The 14,884-nt window shown below is 48.6% G+C and overlaps 1 protein-coding gene across 1 annotated transcript; it reads right to left on the bottom strand.

Annotated features, from left to right (window-relative positions):
* Nucleotides 1-1,214: 1,214 nt before the first annotated feature.
* tut4 (terminal uridylyl transferase 4) lies at nucleotides 1,215-14,877 on the bottom strand. Its single transcript, XM_076154440.1, has 30 exons — nucleotides 14,702-14,877; nucleotides 11,940-12,469; nucleotides 11,475-11,584; nucleotides 11,139-11,255; nucleotides 10,873-11,050; nucleotides 10,671-10,759; nucleotides 10,526-10,577; nucleotides 10,271-10,340; nucleotides 9,915-10,041; nucleotides 9,238-9,357; nucleotides 8,936-9,130; nucleotides 8,546-8,720; nucleotides 7,526-8,055; nucleotides 6,896-7,046; nucleotides 6,718-6,804; nucleotides 6,415-6,518; nucleotides 6,162-6,219; nucleotides 5,970-6,073; nucleotides 5,793-5,882; nucleotides 5,581-5,694; nucleotides 5,395-5,472; nucleotides 4,764-4,938; nucleotides 4,628-4,675; nucleotides 4,426-4,508; nucleotides 4,222-4,337; nucleotides 3,949-4,103; nucleotides 3,738-3,835; nucleotides 3,039-3,564; nucleotides 1,888-2,058; nucleotides 1,215-1,757 (listed from the first exon to the last, which is right to left on the bottom strand). The coding sequence occupies exons 2-30, from the start codon at nucleotides 12,394-12,396 to the stop codon at nucleotides 1,669-1,671; spliced, it is 4,467 nt and encodes a 1,488-aa protein (XP_076010555.1). The 5' UTR covers nucleotides 12,397-12,469; nucleotides 14,702-14,877; the 3' UTR covers nucleotides 1,215-1,668.
* Between the last annotated feature and the right edge of the window lie 7 nt (nucleotides 14,878-14,884).

The following is a 14,884-nucleotide window of genomic DNA, read 5'->3' as shown; positions in this document are numbered from 1 at the left end:
CAAACAGGCTACATGTTGGTGTTGACCTCTAACCCCACCTTGTGTGCGCTGAGCCGGGCCACACTGGATTTGCATTGTGGCAATGAAGTCGCTTTGTTTTGTTTTCACAGGAAGTTAAAGCTGAAGAGCAGAAGGCCGAGCTCTCCCTGGCCGTCAGGGAGGAGCTCTCTGATTGGCTGTTGTCCTCGCTCATATCCACAGAGGAGGAAGTGGAGGCGCTCGACCTGACGCTCAGCGGCACTGTCAACCAATCAGAGATCACGCAGCTGTTTCTGAAAAATGACGTCCCGATGAAACTGCCAACGTTCGCTCTGCTTCTCCAAACGTTCTCTGATGGACCTCAGCAGGCGCAGGTACAGAACCTGCTGTAAGCCATTTAGGAACGGTACTGACAGGTGGAGGCAACACTGCAGTGCTGTTAGTATTCAGGAGCAAAGATGAAGGAAGGGAAAGAATAAAAATTAAGGTAGGGAAGGAGGTAAGGGGAGGAGACTGGAGGAAGGAAGGTACAAGGAAGGAAAAGCGCAAGGGGGAAATGGAACAGCAGGAGATAGTCAGAAGGAAGGAGGAAGGAAAGGGAGCAATACATAAATGACAAAAGAAGGGAAAGAAGGAAAGAAAGAAATAGGGTAACAAAAGTAGAACAGAATGAAGAGAATACAGATGAAGGAAAGGAAGATCAGGAAAGATGAGAAAAACGCAAAGGCAATAAAAGAAAGCAAAGAATGAAACAAGCAAAAGGAAAAAACAGAATAACTGAACAAAATGAGTAAAAGTACTTCAGCTAGTTAGAACTGAAAACATCTACCGTTTTTTTCTTTGGTTTATTTCCTGTCAGGAAAATAATCACAAATAAATCACATCACATGTTTGAGTTTGAATTTGTTCTTTCTGGAAACATTCTAACCTTTTCTGCTTGTTTCTGTTCCAGGTGAACTACAGGCGCCTCCTACAGTTCATAAGAGCTACTGCGTTCACTGAGGAGGGCAGTGTGGGGACGAGTCATCACAGTGGAGACCTCAAATGACCCCAGCAGGGTCAGAGGTCAGATCCTGTGTATGTGCGTTCCCAGGTCGAACTGTTCTTAAAATCCATAATTCATGTTTTTCAACAGATAAGCAGGTCTGATTACATTGTCTGCAGTCACTGCCAGCTGGCCGTCTCCTAGCAACCATCACCGCCTGTTCTTTTAAAGCATAGATGCAGGTCAAACACACACGAACACACAGAAAGTCGTTTTGCTTTTTTCTTTATTATTTTTTTGGACTTTTTTCATGGGAGTTTAGGTTTTTTTTCCTTTTTCTCGCTCTGCTGTTTTGGCACTACATCATTAATGGGACATGTTAGATTGTTCGTCTATTCAAAGCCTCTGTTCTGTGGCAAGCAAAGTATGAATACAGCTAATAAAAATAAAGGTTTACTTTTTTTCCCTCCTTACTTTACACATAAAATAAAAACACTATTTTGGACCCCGGCAAAAATGGGGGTATTAAAATATCTGACATTTGTATCACAAATCAATGTAATGACACAAAAAAAACAAAAACATAAAAACTGTACAAAAATGATAAAATTCATTCAGTTTTAAAAATCCCGGTGATCACATGAAGCAAAGAGTAGCTTTGTTATGTTTACTGACCGTAAATCTAAATAAAAAGCGACGCAGGTTCACTTCTTCTGTTGGATAAAACTCATGTTGACTTGATTCCGTACGTGAGGGACCAGAGGGAAGTTTGGGTTGGGATGCACTACAGAACCTGGAGGAGAGGCACAAGAACACATGTTAAGAGTCAGAACCAGGTGAGCCCATATCCATTTAATCCTTGTTGAGTCGTTGAGTTTGTGTGTGAGAGCCTTGTGTGTAAACATGCTTGAGTTCAGACTGACCTTGGGCCATGAAGGGCTTGACGGGCTGGTAGCCTCCGTTGCCCTGCTGGATGAAGTTCTGAGGCATTCTGTAGGGCCAGGGCGGGGACAGGGCGTACTGCGGCGTCTTACTGTGCTCCCACAGGCGAGGGCCTTGGCTCACACCCACAAACTGGGCGGGGTGTCCCGAATCTGCAGAGACCAGACGAGACGTTCAGTATAGGAACACCACGGACCTTCATGCTGGTCCAGACTGGACACAGACAGGATCAGCACCACATGCAGCTCTGACCGGCTTGGGTTCACACCGACTTCAGCTTTACGCAAACCAAGTTTAGAGTCCAAACATTTGCAGTGTCAGTGCTCAAACATGCGACACATTTGAGCCCTGAAACGGTGGAGAGCTGCTCCGTGTTTACTGCTCATCTTCATCACAAAACTTGTTCACTCACATCTTTAATCACAAACATTTAGCAGCGGAACTTTGTTGACTTTTACTGGAATTTGCTTTTGCGTAAAACTGGCGTCAATCCCAGCAGGTGCTGTGCTCACACACCCCCAACCAGTGAATCATCTGACCGCTCACACTGACCGTCTACACAGAGCTTTGGCTCTCTATGAAGCAGCACCACATTACACTGCCACCTGCACTGACTGGAGAGTGATAATCAAGATCATCAAAATTATGTTGTACTTGATCACTGACTTTTCTGTTGTGTAGATGTTTGTTCTCTTCAGCTCTGTAGGTCTTTGAATAGACCCTTATGGCTGCCCTCCACAATAAAAGCTCAAAGTATCTCCTGGATTCACGTTTAGAACTGTGTTGTGCAATAATGGGGTACTTTGTAAACACCTTGTCACATCTATGTTCTTCTTCTACTATTTGTCCTCACGACAGCCTGCATGTATAACAGCACCACATCCTCTCAGCTGCTTCAAATGATGGGGCCCAAATGTCTGAGTACAGTAAGTAGAGAAGCTTCAGGAAGCTTTGCTACATGTTGGTTGTGTCTCTTCTATGGGCTACAGATCTACTGTAGTCTAATCATACAAATAAACAAAGTCAGTGACAGAGTTCAGATGCATTTGTCTCAAACATTATGACATGTCAGACTGCAGGTGCATCATTGGCCTGTGAGGCGATCAGAGGACCCAGTTCACCCAGTGAGTACCTGACTTCACCACAGTGCCGTTGCCCATGAGCGCCCCCGGGTGGTTGTGCCAGTGTGCGTCCCGGCCCGGCCCCAGGCTCAGCTGCCTCCCCGCGGGCTGGGCGAAGATGATGCTGGGGTCGTTCAGGTTCATGGGGGCGGGGTTTCCCCCCGAGCCCGTGGGACTCCCGTTCCCCGCGGGCGGGCGCAGGGGGAACTTCAGACCCGGGGGAGAGGGGGCGGCGGTCGCGGACGCGGGGAGCACCGGGCCGTGGATGGGCCAGGAGGTGGAGGGGAGGTGCACAGGGTGGTGAGGCGGACCCTGGGACTGGTGGGGGGGGAGGAGGCCCAGTGCGGTGAGGGCCCCCGGGTGGTAGGGGCCCGGGTGGGAGGGGGGGAAGCCGAAGAGGGACAGAGCTACCTGTGGGTGAGCCGGCTGCTTGGGGGGCCCGGCAGCACAGACCTTACTCAGGGAGGGCTGAGGGGAGGAGCTCTGAGGGCCGGGGGCGGACTGAGGAGAGTAGGGCGGAGTCTGCCGGCTGTCAGACTACCAATCGAACACAAGACAAAGAAATACACATTTATATTAAAGTCAGAAACAGAAACTTGGTTTAATACAAATAAAACAATAACTCCTGTTAGCAGTATTGCTACTATAAATGCTACTAATACTACTCTTCTCACTCATACTACTGTTCCTTGTCGTATTGTTGTACTCACACATTCTGATGGCTGCCTGCTCCTGCCTGCACACTCCGCTGCTGCCTGTGGGATGGGGATGGACTGGGAGCTCACTATGGATCGCACCATGTGAGGAACTGGGGAAAAAGAGTAACATCCTTTTACTTCAACTGAGTGCTGATCAACACAAGTGCCGTCACCCAGCATTTCTACATGTGCTCCTCCTTAAAACACGCATGCGGAGGCTCACCCGGAACGCCGCTCGCCCTCTGTTTGAGGTGTCTGTACTCGGGACAGTCCCTCCGCACGTGTCCCATGTCCCCGCACTGGAAACAGCGTCTGTCCTTCAGCTCCCGCTCCTCCTCTTTCAGCTCCTCCTCTTTGTCGTTCTCCTTCTTCTTCATCCTGTTGGGGAAAGGGCGAGAAGAGGAGATAAATAAATCTCACACACTTACAAATGTAGTGAGGCTGTATGCGTGAAGAGCTGCACCAGGCCGACGTTTCCATCACTTAAAGTAAGAACCTTCGTCTTTTGGGACAATCTTTCATGTAATGTCCGATCTTGCCACAGATCCTGCAGCACCGGTCGTTGGGCGCCAGCTCGCCGTCCGTCAGCACCTTGGAGTCGAAAAAGTACTCCTGCCGCAGAGAGACGAAGAAGAAACACGCAACAATAAGATGGTCTTCGTCACAGAGCAGAGAGTTGATGAGGACGCGAGCCACTCACCAGGTCAGTGCCGGGTGCAGGGTAGTATGGAGTTCCAAACAGCTTCCTGCCGTTGATGAAGGCCTTCATGATGAAGTTTGTCACTGAAAAGGAGGAAGAAGAGGTGGTTTGCATTTCAAAACAAACATCTAAACACAAAGCGCCTCGCCTCCATGAGCAGGAATCTTTGTTATTTGGGTGAAACATCTCTTAAATGACTTACTTTTGCGGGAAACTCCAGCACCCAGATTGTGATTCAGGTCAAAGGGATCTGAGGAGAAGAAGATGTGAGTGAGTGAGTGAGTGAGGAGAAGAGAGCAGCAGAGGATGGAGAGCAGGCAGCAGATCGGGGCGGTCACCTTCGATGGCGATGCATTTACTGGTCCACTGCTTCTCGAAGGTGGTGAGTCGTTTCCTCTGGCGGATGCTGATGACGTGCTCTTTAAAGTCAAACTCCTCTGTGTAAAAGCGCAGGAGGCCGAGCCAGAGCTCACCCACCGACTCCGTGTTCTGCTGCTGCTCTGACAGACGACGCTGAGCACACAAACACGCACACAGTTAATACAAAAGTGCATTCCGACAAACACAAACTATAGTTCTGTGCTGCGTTCGGCTTCTACACTCACTACACTAAATTCCGTAACTTCTTGGTGTAAATAAGCAGAAAGACACTGAGCAGCTGTGACCGAGAGAGACAGACATATTGTGTGTGTGTGTGTGTGTGTGTGTGTGTGTGTGTGTGTGTGTGTGTGTGTGTGTGTGTGTGTGTGTGTGTGTGTGTGTGTGTGTGTGGAGTGAATCCAAGTCTCCCTCGCTGCAGTAGGAGGTCAAAGAAGATACACATGTTGCTCGTTTCTAAAGCAACCTTTCATAAGAATCATGTGACAATGTCTCCTAGCAACCGTCACTAAATGTTAAATCAAAACTCCTTGTAGATTCTTTGTCACTTCTTGTTGTGCAGTTGTGCGTTTCAGAATGCAGAAAACTCACCAACTCCTCCAGATCATCACAGAAGAAGGCGTTCCAACCGTCCACCATCCGCTGAGGGACGCTGCTGCCGTCAAAGATCTGAGGAGACATCAGCAATGGAGACAAAAGTGTGAAGCGTTAGACATGTGGACAGAGAGGAGACGGGACAGAGGAGGAGGAGACTGGACGGGACAGAGAGGACCGTACCTCCTGCAAGACGGGAATGACGGGCTGCTGCCTCTGCTGCAGGAAGTAGAGCACCATCAGGATGTAGGCGTAGGACGAGAGGCTTCCCCTGGAGGCGTCGCCGATGTCACAGCGCTACAAGCATGCACACACACACGAATGAAGGACTCTGACTAACGACTTTCTGCCTTTTACTGGACTTTAGAGTTGAATCTTTGCCGTGCTCTTGGTACCTTTGCAAAGACCTTCATGGTGTATCCCAGGAGCTGCACCCGTGGGTCCAGAGCTGCGTATGTGGCCAACATCCGGGTGTTATGTTGAGCCTGTAGGAAAACATCAGGACTAACTTAACGCAACATTCTTCAGTCAGATATTTCTCGGGGGTGAAGGTGTCTGGAGGTTCCTCTCACCAGTGTGTTGTACAGGCTGATGTCGCCTTCTAAGCCACTTTGTTTGTGCTCAAACTTCACAATAGGCACTTTAGCTGTGGTGATGGGCAGGATGTTCCTCAGACCTGCAGAAGAAGAACAAGGTCTGATTCTGTGTCCGACAAAGCAACACACTGGATGTATGTATGTCTGCTGAGAGAGCAGAGGAGGCACCTGCATGCTTCTTCAGCACCTTGGCCAGGCCTTCAATGATCTCTTTGCAGTTCAGCCTCTGTTTGATCAAAGGGAATTATTGATTGATGAACAGAAAACGACAGAACAACAATTTCATACTTAAAACATGTTGGAGGCTGAAGGAAACACAGGAAGTGCTGCAGGGGACTTAAGATCCCGTCACGCTCATACAGAGCAAACACACATGTAAACACGTTTCTCAAACAGCTGTTTCGTTTTGTTCCGTTCTTACCTCGGCCGTCTCGTGACCTTCCAGGGTCATGCAGATGTCCAGGTCACTGTCACGGAAACCAAAGCCGTTCTTAGAGGAGCCAAACAGGCACAGCTGAGCTTTATCTGGTGTTGGAGGGGAGGGCACAGTCACATCTGCATTTAGTCTGTAGTTGGATTCATATTTGTGTCCTCTGATCTTGCTTCAGTCTAACTGAGGTTAATGATTATATACAATCACACCGTCCTTCTGCTGCCGTGTGTCTCTGTGACCTGACAAAGGGGCCACAACAGATCATTTGATGGACTTTTGGTAAAGGCTCACCGTTGTACTCCTTCCGTATGAATCTCTCCAGGCCCACGAGGATCTGCTCTCTCTTCTGCTGCTCAACAGGAGTAGGTGACAGTTCATCTGAGGACACAACACATCAACATCTCTCACTGGGCATCCAACATGCTGAAGGACCTCTGAGCTGTCAGAAGAGGAGGAGCTGCACACGTACAGTAGCAGAACCGGCAGAGCCGGTCCAGGATCTCTCTGAAGCGATCGTTCATGGGCGGCAGAGGCTTGAGTTCGATCTTCTTGAAGTCCTCGGGACACTCGTCCTTCAGGTGTCCGTCCCTCTTGCAGATGCTGCACACGACAGTTGGAGGCTGCGGGGGTGAAGTTCAGAGTGGACACATGAAAGGACCTTCACCACGTCAGACAGCAGAGCCTCCCCGTGTTCTGTGTTTAGGGGCCGTCTGAGCGGATTCATCTCAGGTGCCTCCAAAGCTTCACTGACTTCTGTTTACGCCTGTCACAATATTTTAGCATGAAAACGTGATACATGGTGTGTGTTCCTATGATGAAGGATCATGCAGGGTTCCTCACCATTCCTTCTATGAATGGAGGCCTATAAATATATACATTTGATTTGACTGGACTGAAGAAGCAGAAAGAGGAGGAGCAGGTGGAGTTACAGGTCACATGGGGGTCGAGATCAGATCAGAGCTTTGGAACACGACCTAAACAGACCCTGTGGACCAATCAAGGCTCAGCAGTGAGATTTTTCTCCACTTTACCTTCATCTCGTGTGAAACTTAACTCTGTCTGTCAGCTCTGGATGTGATGAGTGTGTCTGCGTGTTTACCTTCCCGCCGGTGAAGATCATCTTATCAAACACGTAGTGCAGGAGGTCCGGTCCACCCGGGCCGTCCCTCTCTGAGGTGCTGTCGTCCTCCTCGTCCTCCCCGTCACTGTCCAGCAGTCCGTTGGGGCAGAAGTTGGAGGCGACGGCGGGTTCGTTCCCGTCACCGAGCGCCATGTCCGCAAAGCTGGCGTCTAACGTCTTCTCGTCCTCTTTCTTGTTACGCTCTGACCGTCCTTCCTCATCGCTCTGGGCCTCCCCATCCTCCCGCTTACCCCTTTGCGGGCTGGGACTCTTCTCACTTTTCCAGTCTTCATCTTCCTGGCTGGCCAGCGGCGCCGCCTCCTTCCTCTCTTGCCCGTCTGACTTGGTGCCTTGCCCGCTAGCTTTCTTGGCTCTCTGGCGCCCCCCAGTGCCCCTCCTCTGAGGGCAAGCAAAATATTTATAAGCTGAACGGAAACGCTCCTGGATGTACTCGAAGACCATTTGGCTGTTTAAGCTGCGTGCAACATTCCTCTTCAGGGCAAAAGGATCTTTAAAAAAAAATAAAATAAAGGATTTTCCCTAAGACATGATGAAGTCCACATGCAAACTTTCAACTTTCTTTCAGGCTGAATAATCACGTTTTCTGCTTAAGCCACGGGCAAATACAAGACCACACTTTCCGACCTTCCGCGAATCCCACCGACTCTGTCGATGGGCGAGCAGGGGAACGACCAATTAGATCACGAGTGGGAAGCAAAGACGGCTGCGTCCTCCGTTTGTTAACAAGAATCGACTGTCGTGTGATTCCGTGGGCACAAGTACGACGGGATTTTGGAATAAAAGCTGAATTCTGCAAAACGATCTTTTAGTCGACCCACCACGTGTGTGTGTGAGTCAGTTGCCAAATGTGTGGTGGAATGTGTGCTTCTGGCTTGTAGGGACCCGTGGCTTAACTGCATCATTCTATCCTGTGCAGGATGGTTGTATGTTCAAATCATGGTTCTGCTCCCAACCTACGAGCCGAGCGTGACCTCTAACCTTCGATGGCGAGCCTGCGGCGGGGCCAGTTCTTGGCTTCCCTGGACAGCAGCTCCTTCAGGCGGATGCTGATGATGTTTTCCTCCAGAGCGAACTCCAGCGTGTAGAATCGCAGCAGCTCCAACCACAGCTGGCCCAGCGACACGCCCTGACCCAGGTCCAAGGTCAGGCAGGTCTGCGAGGGACGGACATGAAGGAGGCTCGTGATCACAGAACGACTGCTTGACGACTTTTGCTTGAATATTTAAAAAGGTTTCAGTGTTGGAGTGACTCCACATGTGACACAATATAACCTCCGACACGTAACAGAATTTTAAAAGCCTAACGCCCTGTCTCCAAACAGGAAGTACAAAGACCGTCCACGTGTCGCCTGGTCGGCCTGTCACTCACCATGCCTTCTGAACACAGATTGTCGTCCACTCTGCTCTGCTCCGCTCTGGCTCGGCCGTCGCCCCTGGAGTCGTGCCGGTTGTCCCCCCGTCCCTCACCGGAGCTGGAGGGTCTGCGCTCCCACCGCACGAACCTCTCCAGCGTGATTCCCGTCAGGTGGTACTCGTCCACGTGCTTCACATTGAAGCCTGGAATCTGAAAGTGGCGAAAACCAAAGATGGAGTTTTGACCGATTGGAGCGGCTGGCAGAGGGGCTGAGAGACGAGTTGTCAGAGCGTCTGGGGGAATTGTGGCGCTCTTACCCAGCGGCCCAGGTAGACGGGGAGGATGGGCTCCTTCTTCTGCTGTAGGAAGAAGATCACCATGAGGGCGAAGGAGTATGAAGGGATGCCGCCCTCAGCCTGGCAGTCGATGTGGCAGAGCTGCGGGAGAAGAAGAGAGAGGAAAAGGATGCTCTGTCACTCTGCAGTAGAGCCTCACATTCATCCACTCAACTATCACGGCTTTACAAACTCAAATCAACGCTAATTCACTCAACTTTTTATTTAAAAAAATGTGCATTGGTCCAATATATCAATATAACAACAAAATATTAAAGACTTTGGATCAGGAGGATCCGAGTGTGTTCTGGTTTGATCTTGTTCCCCTTCCTGTTGCAAGATTCATTCAAACCAGACAAGCAGACTCAGAACCTCCTGATCCAGTGTTCTGGTCTGAAGTCTGCTGCACCGTCCTCAGTCTCTGCTACCATCTAGTGGTAACCAGGTGTTAACACAAGACCAGCAGACTGAATAGTTATCTATCGACTAAATATAACAATTCATTTTTAAGAATAACTAACTTCCACCTCAGGATCTACTATAATGGTTCTTGGTTCGCAGCCATTCCATAGAAATCTGTCGTTAACATACAACCACACACACTATTCACACGCAGAAAAATGGAGTTAAAACACAGCAGGCGTTGCCGTCAGTTGTACCTTTGCCCAGTACCGAAAAGCCAGAACCAGCGGAACCAGTCTGGGCTCCAGTTTGGCCAGAGCTGCGAGGTGATTGGTGGTGAGACAGGCGACATCATTTCCAGCGCTCACTTTGCATGGGAGCTTGCTGCTCACACACAGACACGCACACACACAGGAGTCAGGAAACAGAACCACAGAGCACGAGTGTGTTTACTTTAAAAAGGAAGTTGTTCTACTGATGAGCTGAAGACAGGAAGAATGAACTCTTTACTTCCCCTAATGATCTCATCCAAACTCAAACTACTATCCACATATCTTGATCAATGTCAATCACATAAAGTCAATCTGCAGCATTTACACCCAAACACACTCACCTGCTCACATCTTTGCAGAACACGATGGGAACTTTGGCATGAAAGTCTGACTCCACCTCCGAAAAGTCAGCTGGAGACGAAAGAGACGAAGCAGAGGGAGTTCAGACGTTTGTGTCTTTAGATCAACTACATTCACATTAAAGTTAGTAGTAGCATGACGAAGAGTAAATGACATTTCAATCTGAAGCCTGAGAAGAAAACGAATCGAGACTGAAGACGGCAGGACAGCGATGAAGACTCCGGGTTTGTACTCACGGCTGTTCTTTAGGATTTCCAGCACTTGAATCAAAACTTCAGGTTGCGTCATCTGAACAAATCAAAGAGAAAGAAACGGGTTCAGGGTGAGAACTTCAGCTGGAACAACTTCACTTTGCTGTGGAGAGCTTGAGCGCACACATACTGAGGGAGGGTGGGCCACGTCGATGTTCACGTCACTGGTCTTGAAGGCAAACCGGGTGAGGCAGGAGCCGTAGAGACGGAGGGAACACGCTGGAAATCAGATCAGATTCTCACTCGCACTTTGTCTCACTGATCTCTTGTCAAACGTATAACATCTCTACATGCTTCCGTCAAAGTTCTGATGTAGATGCGCCTTCACGAACCTGGCAGATGTTTCTGGATGATCTCCTCCATCTTGCTGACCACCGCCTGTCGGACCTGGAAGTCGTCCTCGGAGATGCCACGCTGTTTGGCCGTGTCCAGAACCGCCGCGTCCACGGCTCTCAGCTGGGCCGGGGAGGGCGCCGGCAGGGCACGCAGCTCGTTCTCCTCCTGCTTCTCCTGTCAAAAGAAAAAAACGCAGTGAGATAAGTGAAATTCAAACGTACGTCTGAGACAAGAGCGGTGGCAGAGTGTGACAGTCCCGTACCATGATGTTCTTCTTGTGCCTCTTCTCCTTGATGTGTTTGTGCGCTCCTTGGACGTTCTCGATGTGCACAGAGCAGAGCTTGCATAAGTACTGATAGTTTGGGTACTCGGGGGACTGCTGTGGAGACCAAGAGAGACACCAGCATCAGAGAATGAACCTCAGCCGACCCCTGAGGCACAACAGAACTCCAGAGGTCTTCTTTCAGGGCTTCTTCAGATGTGCAAAGCTGTCCACCGTTGTCTGTGTTGTTGTATTTTTGATTGTTGTAAAATAGGAGAGGCCAATTCAATTCAGCTTCGTTCAGTGGATACAGATACTGCTGGATCAGAGCCTTACCTTGACCAGCCGGTGGATGTAGTCTCTGTAGAGCCGCTCCTCTGCCTGCCTGAGGCCCAGCTGCTGCTCTGTCAGGGGCACGTGGTCCCCGGCTCTCAGCTCCATCAGAGCTACACACAAACCACACAAAGCACATTTACAACATCATCCACGACCACAGGTAGAGTTTATCTGGACACACCTCCAGCAGAGTAACAGTTAGTTTGCTTATGTTTTGGTTTTTTAAAATTAATGAGCCGGTTTTGTCAAGCATCTTCAAAACACCCAAATAAAACAGAACTGATAGAAATATTGAAATTCCCTTTTAAAAGACACATTCACACACGCCCCTCTGTGAACCAAATCATTTAAGACATCTCAGACTTCATACTGTCACAATTCCCCATCAAACTGAGAAGTTTGTCTCCGTGGAGACCAGAGACTTGATGAAGCTGCTCGAGACCAAACTAGATGTTGTAAACCCACCGTGGTCCTTTGCTGGGGCGGCTCTGGCCTGCTCTACAAGGCCTCCTCCAGGAGTACGAGGTGCTACAGGAGATGCGGTCTCTCTGTATACTGGAGGAGTCCTTTCAGCAGGCAGGGGGGTCGTACAGTCTTGGCTCCCCGGCTGCTGCTGCTGCTGCTGTGGTCCTGCCACCTTCCCTCTGCCTCTCTCGCCGGAGCTGGTCCTGCCCGGCGGCCTGCATATCCGCCCTTTCTTCTTCTCCTGGGGGGACTCTGTGGAGGCTCTGCCTGGCCCGCGACCCCCCTGGACGCCCAGATTCCGTTCATCCTTTGGAGCTGCAAGGTTTTCCTTGCTGTGGCCGGCGGTCCTGGGGCCCTCCCTATGTGCCGGAGCCTGTTTGCTGGACAGAGCTTTGGCTCCTCTGGGCTCGCTGCGAGGTGCTTTCACTTGTTTCTCTGGGCTGGTGGGCTCATCCATCCCTCCTGCTCCGGCCCTGGTGGGGTCAACGGCACCGCAGCGAGGATGACGAGTGAGGCAGGCCAATGAAAGTCTGGAACCAACAGACAGAGGTTATTACATCACAGTTTCTAACCAGGCTGAGTGTAAAACAGTAAAAACGTGTCCACTTTGAGACATTAGACACATTTACGTTCAGGGTCCGCATCAAAGTAAATAATTTATAATATTGAAAAGGTTTTCTCTTCTAAAATCCTTGGTTTTATTTCCGTCCTAAATGAGCTACAGAGGTCACGTGACATCACTCACACTTCCTATATTAATTGGCTAATGCATTGACTATCACATTTTATTGTATTGAAAAAAATAGGTATTTCAGTACCTACAAACCTGTTGCCTCATTATGTAATGTAATCAGTTATTGTCTCTTGGGTGAGTCCTATCATAGCAGTTAGATGGGGCGCAGTGACTCCTGTCTCAACAATCAGCACAGAGGAGCTGCTGCAGGAGAATGACGACACTGAAGGGAAACAAACTGAATATCTCCTGTCCTGTACGACACACTGCAGCTGCAACCGTCACCAAACAGAGACCAGGGCTGGTTTGCGTCTCATTAGAAATGCTTTAATAAAGAAAACGTGGAGCTGAAACTAATGTCTAAAAATGATCACAAGCCTTGATTTGTTTGAATTTTTTTGAAATTCGTCTCCAAATGTGTCTCCACCTATAAAGTAAAGTGGAGCTGGTGTGGGTTTACGCCCCTGGAGGGTTTTATGAGACCAGGAGTATCTGATCAGCCAGAGACCATAGAGCAGAGGGGTCCACAGCTGGAGGGGATCCAGAGCCGCATGAGGTCAAGAGCCGCATGAGGTCAAGCCCCACGGCGAGACAGGTGGTGCAGATCTAAACTACACTCTGGTGTCAGAATAGTTGCATCCTAAATTAAGATTTGTTTGTGACTTAATCCTCACAGTCAGTTTGAGAGTGTTGGAATTGTAATCGAGCGCATTTAAATTTAGCTCAATATAGCGCATATAAATGTGGCCATTGAAGAGTCGACCAGAATTCCTTGAAAGTTTATCCTGGAACAGTTTTGGAACAGCAGTGTGAATGTGGCGCTGGTGAAACCGGTGTAACTGGTGTCTGACGCTGAGAAATGGAAGTGAAACCATCAGCTCAGTTATGACAGAAAGGTTTCACAACAAACGAAACTATCGGGCTCTGCTCCAATGTGGTCCAGGCACTTTAATGTTTACTTACCTTTATTCTGTCTTTGACTAATGAATGCGGATGGTTATAAACCTCTACAGAGTTTTATGACAAACTCATGAACTTCTTTTCGCGTGAGTTAGAAGACAAATGCTGTCTCTTTTTAGCAGGTAACTAAGTTAGTTAAGTAGAAGACTGGAGTGATAGTTCAGTTAAATGAGGCGTTTAGGGACACAAACATCCCATTACAGAACTCCCAAAACACACACACACACACAGGCTCTCACACACATTAAGGTCGTAACTGTGCACCGATTATCGAACCAAACCCGGTTTAGTTTCCCGGTGACTTGCAGGGGTCCGTTTGTTAGTTAGCTTGCCGTCTCCGCTGGCTACCATTAGCCTCAGTGCCTGGTGTTAGGGATTACATAGTGACTGTGTTAGATGGTGACTTTCTCCGGCACGCGTCGGCGTTTGCAGATGTTTATTTCAAAATTAGTTTAAAGTTCTGTTGGTAAATGTAGAAACTACCACGTGGTCGCAGGTGACGCTTACCCACAAAAGGGCTACAATTCTGATTCAAAGTTGAAAGAAATAGTGAACATTTAGTTAAGTTAAAATATGAAGCGATATTGGGAATATTTTAATGCCGTCTAAATTGAACACACCTACGTATACATTTTGTTACAGTATATACCGTTTGTCATATCCAAACATTTATTCTGTTACTTGAGTTTATTAATTAGTTCTCTAATTCAGCCAGCTTTTTGTGTTCTGCAAAACCAAACAGATTAACCAAAGTTTTACACGAGCGCATAATTCTAATTCTTTTTAGAAGTGACTCGAATTCTATCCTGTTTGAAGAAATAACATAACCAAGTATCAGTTTTTAACTTACAAACTGATATCTATCATAACACATGACTGTGGCGTCGAATTCAAGCCAATGGCTCCAGATAACGTGGTCACTTGTTAATCCACTACACCGGTTGTCCGGCTAACCTAGCTAAAGGGAAATAAATAATCCGGGCACTCATTTGCAACACACGTGCAAGTAATTCCAGACAAGAATAACCGTATTGGACATTTGCCTCAATAAAGAGCGCTGTTATCTTACCTGAGAGCTCAAGTGTTGATTTCAGATTATTGTGCAGTTGTTGCCATAGTCCTCTTCATCTACTTGTCTTTAATCCTACGGCCCTGCTCCAAACTGCTACCATTGACGCCATGTTATTGCATTACCGCGCTGCATTGTGGGAATTCCAGAGATCGCGTAGATGGGCGTGTAGAGAGAGGTGTT

The sequence above is a fragment of the Genypterus blacodes genome, unplaced genomic scaffold, assembly GCF_046128005.1.
Source record: "Genypterus blacodes isolate CSIRO-AG114 ecotype Tasmania unplaced genomic scaffold, CSIRO-AGI_Gbla_v1 ptg000062l_1, whole genome shotgun sequence".
Lineage (NCBI taxonomy): Eukaryota > Metazoa > Chordata > Actinopteri > Ophidiiformes > Ophidiidae > Genypterus > Genypterus blacodes.
Note: the sequence above shows the minus strand (reverse complement) of the source record. Positions and strands in the feature narration are given on the sequence as shown.

Coding starts and splice junctions, on each gene's coding strand:
- tut4 (XM_076154440.1), bottom strand. CDS start 12,396: ATGGATGAGCCCACCAGCCCAGAGAAACAAGTGAAAGCACCTCGCAGC. Junction 7,047..7,525: donor TGATCTTCACCGGCGGGAAG/GTAAACACGCAG, acceptor TCACCCCCGCAG/CCTCCAACTGTCGTGTGCAG. Junction 5,883..5,969: donor TCAGCCTGTACAACACACTG/GTGAGAGGAACC, acceptor GTTTTCCTACAG/GCTCAACATAACACCCGGAT.